General features: G+C 43.5%; 1 protein-coding gene across 14 annotated transcripts in view; it reads left to right on the top strand.

Annotated features, from left to right (window-relative positions):
- The first annotated feature begins 380 nt into the window (after positions 1–380).
- The window catches only part of fmnl2a (formin-like 2a), a 39,861-nt gene continuing 29,885 nt past the window's right edge, over positions 381–10,356 (top strand). For all 14 annotated transcript variants that reach the window (XM_053876520.1, XM_053876518.1, XM_053876519.1 and 11 more), the window contains exon 1: positions 381–961. In XM_053876520.1, coding sequence (XP_053732495.1) covers positions 848–961 — 114 coding nt within the window. In that variant the 5' untranslated portion in view covers positions 381–847. The remainder of the gene's footprint in view (positions 962–10,356) is intronic.

Below are 10,356 nucleotides of genomic sequence, written 5' to 3'. Positions count from 1 at the left end.
ACTTAAAATAAACATTCATTCAATATGGCAATACTCGACTTAATGCGACTGTTGAATTAATAAAAAAAAATATTATTTTAAGATTTACTATCAAACTTGCTTAAAATACTTTGTCTGCCTCGGAAAAGTTGCTGATTTAAATAACCCTTTGAATATTCGATAACAATCTCAACACAAAAAAAAAGTGAATTGCACCTAAATAGGATGCGGAATGAAGTGTAACGGCGCCGCTTTAACATTTCCTCCTTCGCCTGCAGGGGTCTCCGTCACCGGGGCCCCCGATTTGGGGCACAAAGTTTCCCTCACAATGGACTCAAAGTACCACAATGCAACTCTAAAAAAAAGCTCATCTCCTTGGCTACGGCTTTGGGAGCAACGCCCCAACTGAGAAGAAGGAGCAGGAGCGGGAGGCTTCGCCCCTGAAAAGAGTCATTGTGGGGAGGGATGAGTGCGTGCGGACCCCCACCCCTCCTCCTCCTCCTCCTCCTCCTCAACTATCAGCTCAGCAGGATCACTAAACCAGACCTGATCACTTACTAACCAGCGAGCGCAGCGCCTGAATCATGCGCGGCGTCACCGCTGGCGCCTGGGAGTGGAGCACCAATTGTGCAAGACACGGGTAACAGCGGAGGAGCCGGGCAACTTTCCGCACTTGATGTGCTTCGTGTTGAACATGTCTCACCGGGAACTCCGACCTCGGAACTCTTCGCCGGTCCGTGTTGACCAAGTGAGCCGTTAAAGGACGCCGCGAGGGAACAAACCACCGAGGTTAAACTGATAACCCAAGTGAAGCCGGGGCGGACAGTGTTGTGCGGGAGCAGAGGAAGGCGGATTAACAGGCGGAAAGATGGGGAACGCTGGCAGCATGGAGCAGCACACCGACCTGCGGGGGCACAACCTGCCCCTCAAGCTGCCCATGCCGGAGCCAGGTGAGCTGGAGGAGCGCTTCGCCATCGTCCTGGTGAGTGCCCGAGTCATGTGTTCGCTCTTTGTTCCCTCCACGCTTCCCGTCCTGGGCTCGGACAGCTGTGTGTGGAGGTCCGGCTGCTGTTTGCCCACACTTCCTTTGTTGCCCCGCATTCAAGAAGCCACATTCCAGCCCCCCAGAAGTTGCTAAGTCACTGGATAGCCACCGCAAATGCAACGCTGTTACACGAAGTAGAGTTGCCGAAACTTCTGGAAACTTATGCGCGAATATTCTCCAAACATATAAGTCTTTGTTGCAGCTCTACTATAATATCTGGAAATATACTTATCCCCCCCCCAAAAATGTATTCTACTCGTAAAAGTCACTTTAAGCTATTTAAACATAATTGTTTTTGTCTAAACATTGAGTTCTCTGTTGTGTGCTGATGACACACAGCTCTTGGCTTTTAACCGTTTATTATAACTTGGGGTGTTATTTATGTTTATAACTATGAGATGAAAGAGTTGTGTGTTTGATATGGGATTCAAATAAACTTTTTATTTGACTGTCTTTACAACTGAAAAACTGTTTTAATGTGCTGGTTTGAGTGGCGAGGTTCGTCCTCGGCTGGAGGCTAGTTGTATTCGATTGTTTTCTTCATGGAAAAGAGATGGAAAAAGTTTGCCTCTTCTAAGATACTTATTTATTTGTCCCACAATGGGGAAGTTTGTCTTGTCCCAGCAGCTAACACTCAACATTAAAGACAAACTTTATAGACAAACATTAAAGACTAACAGTAAACATTAAAGATATACCTTAAGTAACTTATCATCTCTTTCATAAATAAACACTATAAACTAGACATTAGAAAAATATTATATAGACAATCTATTTTGAATTACACTTTTTATATCCTGTAAAATAAGATAAAGACAATGGCTGACAACACACCCATATATGTCTTTCCCTCTTGTGTTTATTTACTTTACTCATACATAGTTTACTCACAAGTCTTATAATTTACCAAATTCCACAGACTCCCTCAACACACCTGCAGTCATAACATAGCAAATGATTGGGTTTATAGTTGTCTTTTCCGGCTTTATGAGCCCTGGCTGTGGATCTTAAGAAGCCCAGCTTGGCAGCTCCTTTTGAAACATCCGACACATCATAAAGTCGACAACCTGGAAGAGGACCCCCCGAACGTGCCGAACATTCCCCAGATTCTTATCACTTTGAATTTGCATTCGGTGAATACAGCTGTATATGTGGTTTATGAAGTCAACGTTCTCCCAGTGTTGTTATTTTTACCCTTCTATTCTGGGAGTTGGTCATGCATTTTAAAATAATGGGTCAGTTTATGAAGATCAGGAGGTTTTGTTTGCTCCGCAGATGGAAGAAAGGCCCGCACTGAAGAACAGAGGTTGTAATTTGAGCGCAGCAGAAATGTGGGTCAAACGTGATTGTCGCCTGGTCTGCTGCTCTCATAAACATTAGCTGCTCAGCAGAAGGAGCTTGAAGAAGCGGCGCCTTACGGCTGCAGCATTGTAAACTTGTAGTCGAGGAAGACGTTTGGTTTGCCGTCTTTTATTGTGCTGTGTTTGTCATTGAGCCCCTCCTATTTTTGTGTGCTGTGAGGTCAGTGGAGTAGTTCTTATAGCCTGTAAGCCCATTACAAAAAGAGGATCAAGTTTAGGTGGAAGTTAAATCACAGCGTGTGTCACAGTCAGATGTGTGTCATTCTGCATTTGACGTCTGAACAATGTCCCGGGATTGATAGGAGGCCATCTTTCTCATACTTTCGTAAAATAAATCTCCAGTAAAATTAGGGTAAAGAAAAACAGCACCGTCTCCCTGGAAGAACTGCTCCACTTCCTGAGAAGTTTGGAACTCCCCCACTCTCGTCACTTCTCATCACACTGCTCCGCATTCTGCTCCTGATGGGATAGAATCCTCAAAGCATTAGGAGAACTTACCGGCATAATCGCTGGATTTACAGTTATACGGCGCCATTAAACTCTAATGTGTCATGGGTGTGTCTGATGGTAGCGCGCACTGATTGCCCCGGTGAATGGTCACTGTCACAGATGACCTCATTTCTAGATCAGATAAGAGTCGGCCTTAGGTTTTTACAGTATGCAAAGTTGCCCTGATGAATCTGAATGAGAAAGAGCTGCAAATCACTTTCTCATCCTTTCCTTAGGGGTGAGGAGCCATTATTGCTGCATTGTCTCTCGGTGATTCCCAATCATTTTGTCAGCCGTTTTCCTGCTTTACATATGTTTAGTGGCGTGTGTTCTTTACGACTGGCCAGCTGCAGCGCTACCTGCTGGAAGTGAGCGCCTGCCCGTCTCAAAGAAAACCTCCAGTGTTAGGAATTCAAGGAGCCAAAGGCTAGGTTTGAAAATAATGCAGCGATTGTAACGCAAGGTCTCGCCCATGATAAGGCTTGCACCCATGTGACCTTGGCCTTGAAGTGGGGGCATCATGCAAACCCAAATTATTGTACAAGCGCTGAAGGAGGTCGCTACCACTGCCGCTGTAAGTCACAACTGTGGCTGCCTTTGTTTCTCTTGTTTGGATTGATGGTGTCCTCGAGCAATCTAAACACAGTTGGTACAGGTGTGTTGTGCAACTGTAGAAGTCCCAGAGATTGTCAGTTATGATATTAAATTATGAATCAGTTGGCGCTGCAAGAAACGGCAAGCTTCATATTCCACTAGTCACCGACTATTTCTAAGATAAGGCGACTAGTTAGTGCAGGTTGACAGACGCCAAGAGTTATTAAAACAAGGCAAGACAGTGTTTACAACTTGAATAGTGTAGTGTTTCATGTTGTTTTTCACTGTTCAAAATGTGGTGTGGGCAGTGTGTGTCCTCTGATGTGTCTTCTGTGAAAAGTTTTGATGCTTTTTACATCTTGGATTACAATGGTCCTGTCACCTGAGCCCAACGGCTTCATGACTGGTCGACTCACGGACCCCTGGGCGACTCATTGAATCATCGTCGACTGGCTGTTTCATTTCTAGATTCAATTATACGGTACTGTTTATGTCTATAAAATTCTGTGAATCTGTGTTATGACATGATGCGCTTGTATCATTGAGTTGGCTCTACAGCTTTTGAATGTGAACTTGACCTCTGAGACACACCGTTGAAGGTGTGGCTGTGACAACAGTCTCACTGACATCACGGTGGATCAATATACTACGCTGCTGTCGTGACATCACCCCAGCCTTGTTTATTACTCATTCGTAGATGTGTAATGATCAATCTGCGTGAGTCACATGGCAGTGTACGCGGCTCTATACGCTTCATGCTGAGCCACAGGACAATGACTCAGTGAAGCAGGAATGCAGCTAATGCTTCACGTCGGCTGCTCTCCGTCAGCCCACCACAGAGTTCATGTTAAATTAAATGAGTCCCACATAAGCTCGGCTGTGAAGTGTGCTTCATATCAGCACTGCTGAAGAAGTTTATTGCCGTTATTTTCCCCTAAATGCCATATGGGAACTGGGAGCTAAGCTGCCGTTGAATGTGCACTTCTCAGTAGTCTACCCAGATTACATCTAAGCTGCTTTGTTTGAAGGATGATGAAGCGACACGAGCTGTTGCTGCTTTTTAAACTGAACGGAACTATAGCTGAACTCTTTCCCCTCACTGTTTCCTGAACAGTCAGATAGTGTTCATGTGAAAAAACCCTTCAAACTGTCAGTATTGTGGAAGGAAGTATTAATACTAGGATCAAGGTTTATTAAATTTGGAGTAAACTATGAAAAGAGTAAACTGTGAAATGAAAAAACAGTTTCCCAGCAAGAGGTGGGGCAACCTTGATTTATTCTCGTATCTGAAGTTCATTGAAGGAGGTTTTTAAACCCACCCGGAGTTGAGTTTTTCTGTTTTTGGTGGCTCATATTTGGCAACAGGAACTCCTCACTAAACATGAACAGGTCTCCTTCCTTGCTGTACAGTGCTTTCTATTGTTCAAGGGTCTTAAGTGAAGACAGTGACCCATCAATCCTTTGACATTCGCAGGATGCAAATAAGTTGCGCCCGCCTGTATTTTCGCCATGTTGACTCTTCATTAAAAACCACAACAATGTTATTGTCTGTGGAACATAGGGCCAGCAGTGACAGAGTCCCGTGCTGCAGTCCTCGGCAACAGAGCTGCTTTTTATTCCGCTTAGAGCCCAAGACGGAGCCTGGCACGGGACCCAGACCCGACAAGCTGCGAGAGGCCAACCCCCCGTACCTCGATATGCGCGTTCACATGCTTGTGTATGGACATGTGCGTCGGCCCCCGGGATGCTGAGCCACCATATCACCTTAACAGAGCTGAGTGAAACACGCTTTGGTGTCCTGGCTTCTGCAGAGGGGATGTGAGGTGTTTAGCAATCGTGGTCCGCTGGTACCCCCAAAGAAGGCTGTGCTGAATATGCAGGAGCAGGTCCCGTCGCCTTGTGAGACCCCCAAGCCTTCATTCAGCATTCAGTTTTGACGTCGGAGTGTGGTTTGTTTCCTGCTCTGTTGCGTGGGTGGCGGGAGAGGGCGGGAGGATTGTGGCAAACTGCAAACTAAACATTTCCAGTGCAGAATTAGACTCATGGGAAATGTTTTAATTAATTTTCTCATTGGATGAGCTGATGGCAATGAGGAGATATGCTCTGCCTCCAGGCCCTTTGAATTCATCAGTAGGTGACACCCAAGTCTCATTGGAACGGAACACTGTTGGCCTGTACGGCATGAATTTTGGAAAGTACTGAAATGCTAGTTTAGAACTTTATTCTCACTGACTGACTGTCTGCTTTTGATTTATAACACTGTAGTTAATGCTATTACCAAAACGGAAAAATAAAGATAAAGAGAAGTCATTTGAAACCTTGTTTTGAATGGTAACTTTAGATGCCTGTGGTCAAATGCGCTTAGTGAAAGGTTGTGTACATTAGAGGAAGATTATTAAAGCCGTACTGTGGTGTTAAGTATAAGAAGTCTAAACGTCACATTCAGCTAGAAAAACACTCCACCTCCAAGGCGCAGTCTCCCTTAGGAAAAATTCCTGGATTCAGTGAGCCAGATCACCCACAAAAGGGATCATTTGTTACTTGTCCCATATCACATATTGTCAGAAAAAAACAAATCCATCCATTAAGGTACTTTTTAAACGCAGACAAACCAACACCATGACAAACATGGCCTTGGCGGAGCTAATCATTGAAGATAAAAAGGTGCTGGAGATAACCATGTCATTCTGACCGAGTCTACTGTTTTGGCTGCACGAAAGCGTCACCTTGCTGCTACTATTTCAATTTTTAGGATGTATTCTTACTTCATGTTGAATGTGTTCTCTGTTCCATGAAATGCTCCGAGCTGCCCCACCGTTCGGTTTCTGAAGCCTCTTCCTTGGGAGTTTTTGTTCTTCATGCGACATATGCTGGCTTTTGACTCTGCCTGAATCCAAAGGAAATGTGTCCCTGTGCCAGAATTAACATCTGCAGAACAGAATGAGAGGTCTTGCTTCATTTCACTGTACTTTTGTGCTTTACTCGCAGGGTTTGATACAGGCCTCATGACCACTCCAGACAACACAACAGCCTGTTGTTTCAGACTGAACTGTGACTCCCACCCACAGACGCCCCAACGTTAGACCAGTAAATAAAGACTTGCGTTGTAGGGTTATGATGACCGGAGTTAATCTGAGTTAAACTCAAACTTTACTACATTCTAGATATATTGCATTCCCTTGGTTTTGTGTACCAGAGAACTGTTGGGCCAGCCTAAATACTCACTTCTGGATGGTTTAGTTCCAAAACAGTTTAGCAAATTTACATAGTCAAAGTTCCCTCAAAGCTGTTGGTCACCATTCTATAGAAGACCATTGTGATTGAATGAGGTTCACTAATGATAAGCGGCCTTACAACACAGTGACACAATATTTGAGGTGTTTTATGGTGATAATTTGAGTGCACTTAGGGCTTGGATGGAGCCCAGCTGTTTAGTGGCCAGTAAGTGAAAAGTTATGTAAAGTGTTCTGCATAATAAACCAGCAAATCTTCATACTGCTCTCTACATTGTTGCCAAATCAAATAAGACTGCGAGACCTGTGAAGTCAGTTTTCTATGTCATTTGCATGACCTTTATGGCCCTCAGTATATAGGTCTGTTAACACTCCCGGGCTCCAACATAGTAAGTGAGAACCTTGTTTGTGAAAGTGTGTCAGCACATACCATGATCAAGCTACAAATAGCAAGTATAAGCTGCAGTCTCTGAGGAGGTCTCTGAAATGGACTCAACGTTTTCGGATTCAGACCTGCGTGAGGATAAAGTTGTGCATTTTCAGGCATCTGTTTTTCTTCAGAGGGAAATAGTTTCTGTACATCCTTGACTGACAGGGACATCACTTCTGTGGATTTATATCTATCATAAACTGGGCCTTTCCTTGAATGCCGTGCTTCCTGCAGCTTTACGCAAACGGCCGTGCCAAACAGGTTATCTTCAATTCATCGGGGCAGCATATACGTTTAAACTGGTATCTCTTGGCCAGCCGTGATTTCATGCTATATTCCATTACGTCGGTGAGCCACTGTTTATGTTTCCCATAAACTGCCTTCCTGTTTCTTCTGCGCTGTGGAACAAGATGGACTCCGCCTTGGTCCACACACTTTCGCAACTCAACATCTGGCCTGGCTGGAACAGTTCATGCATCACTTGTTTTATTTGGACAACATCCTGCTGCTCCAAAAATGTCTCCATATTGTGTCCTGTATTTGGAGCACAGCCAGCCAAAAGCATCTTCTCTGTGTTGATATAACACTCCTATGCATCATGTCAATACACCCCTGGTTGTTGTTTGTTTGTGGGAAAAATAAGATGTTGATAGAGTCTTTATCAATGTGATTCCTGCCGACTGCGACTGGTGTGTCAGCAGATGTTTTCACAGTGTCATTCTTCATGAATGGCTTTTCAGGTCTATGGTGAAGAATTCCTGACAGAGAGTCAGAAAATTGCTTGATTGTTTACAGTGGGAAATTAGATTTCTATAATGCAGACTCTCTCTTAAATCTGAATACTAGGAAAGCACTGCAACAGTACTTATAGCAAAAAAGGGTGACCTCTGACCTGGAGATGAAAGCCCCAAATCCTTGTCTCCAGAGTACCACTGATGGTAGATCAGCTAAATTCCAGGGTCTCTAACAATCTTACTTGGCAACCCTCGACCAGTGTTAGTGACCAAGAAGATATTTGGTCCCCAAAAGCTCATGAAGGCTCATATTTTAGTGGCTCTAAAGACTTAATGTATGGAACAGGTCCGCGTCATTAGATGGCTCGAATATTTGTGGCCTGCAAGATCAGCAAGCAAATGGTTGAAAACATTTTTGTCTTTTCCCTAGTTGAGTGTTGAATATAAATAATGCAGTTAATATAATGATAATACAATTCCAGAATCCTAATTTTAGCTCACCTAAAATATCATCACCACAACTGGACATTCATTCCAACCTGAGCATGGCGCTTCACCCAGATGTGCAGCTGGTTCGGGAGTGGTTGGGGTCATGTGGCACCTCAGTCTGTCCTCCAGCCTGGGTGGCACCGTCATGCTGCTCACTTTTTCCCCAACTCTAGTCCTTGAGATGGGTCGGGACTAATGGCTCCAGCACAGGTTTCTCTCCAACATTAGTAGCATTGAGGCTTCCTAGGCTCCGGGTTTTGACCCGCTACACTGGGCAAACCATCCCAGAGATACCTTATGCCAGCGTGGAAGCAACAATTTTATTATATATGCTTTTTGTCCTTAACATTTCCTGACAAATTCATTGAAATATGTACACAAATTAGAGTTATTTTTCAAACACTCAAGACAGCACTGGTAATAAATGAGTGATCATTCGCCCTAAACCTTGAGGAATGTTCCAGGGATGTGTTTGAGTAGGGGAAATAAGAGAGGAGACGCGACATCTCAACTCACCATTTGGCCATTCCAGGGAACAGCTTTACGAATATATCCACTTCAGCCTTGATGAAAGAGGTAGCTGAAGCGGGACGGGGGGTCCTTGGGATTACAGAGCTAATCTGAGCACAGACAGGGGACACCTGTAGCCCCCCCCTTCTCCCCACAATGCTGGGGATTAGTGTCGCACGCTGTGCTAATGAAGAAGGACGCTTTAAAAATATCTGTGGTGGAACTCTGCTGCTCATCCCTAATGCACGGGTGCTTTTCACCTTTGAGGAGTCAGATCGCCTGCAGACATACAGTTGTGCAAATGCTCCAAAATCAGGAAATAAGAGCAAGGCATGTCCAGAGTGTTGTGCAAGTATGAGAAGTGTCAGCTGCATCATGCCTCTTGTTGAAACACGCACAGTCATTGGCAGGCCAAAACATTGCCGTGAAAAGTACATGGTTTTATACCACTTTATGTGACTTACAGGACCAAAGTTAGACGCTTACATTAAAGTCTTCCCCAGGAAGAACAATAGTATTTTGGTAGTAGAACTTTCTCAAGAAGCAAGAATGATTTATGGTCATTATCATCAGTGGGAAAATAAATATGTTGTATGGTGGGAGATCTCAAACAAATTATGTTTAATGAGTGCCTTAAAGAGTTTTTTTTTGTAACATGTATTGCACATAGGCTGAATAGCTGTGTTCAAATTGCCAATATTGATGTCAATAATGGTTATTATGCTATGTTTTGAATTTAGTATAATGTTTTAGCAAAATGTTTTTATGAGGTTATTAAATTGTACATAGTTTACAGAGTTTAATCAACAAATTAGATGGTCACATTCAACAAAATAGAAAATCCACATATACAAAACATTAAATAAATGCACAATGTTTTAAAACTTAAAACTTCAAGCATTTTCTGTGTAAGTAGTTCTATCAAGTTATATCAACAGTGAAACTACAAACGTGATACTTGGGCATTTTGCAATAGGAAAAAAAGAAAATTATTTTTTGTTTTATTAATAAATATAAATTCTTTGATAATTTAAAATTGTTTTTTATTTTAATCAAGATTTATTTAATATTCAAATGACAGTCTATTTATAAATGTAACCAACTTTTGTGAAATGATCCATTCAAATATCAATGTCTCTTGCCAACTTTTCAAATATATTGCAACATCCCCTGCCTCTCAGAAAAGCTTGGTTGTTCAGTGAAAAGCCGTGCAGCACCATGGCGAGGGAGGCATGTCTAGTGGGCCGCATTTTCTCCCCCCCCACTTTTCTTTTCGGCCAGCTGTGTCCGTGCCTCTGCAGACCTCCAGGAACGTGGTGGGTAATTGTTGGGCGTCCATCCAGCTCTCTATTTTTACGTCCCTTCACAAGTCAAGCTGCTTAATGAGAGGATACATGGACACTAATAAGTCTGGTCCGTGTCTCTGGGGTCAGAGGGGATTTTGTCACGGACATAATTTGATACTTTGGCTGGTGTTAAGAGCTCCCTCTCT

This window comes from Synchiropus splendidus, chromosome 10 (genome assembly GCF_027744825.2).
Source record: "Synchiropus splendidus isolate RoL2022-P1 chromosome 10, RoL_Sspl_1.0, whole genome shotgun sequence".
Taxonomy (NCBI): Eukaryota; Metazoa; Chordata; class Actinopteri; order Syngnathiformes; family Callionymidae; genus Synchiropus; species Synchiropus splendidus.
The sequence above is the reverse complement of the archived record's forward strand: the minus strand, read 5'-3'. Positions and strand labels throughout refer to the sequence as shown.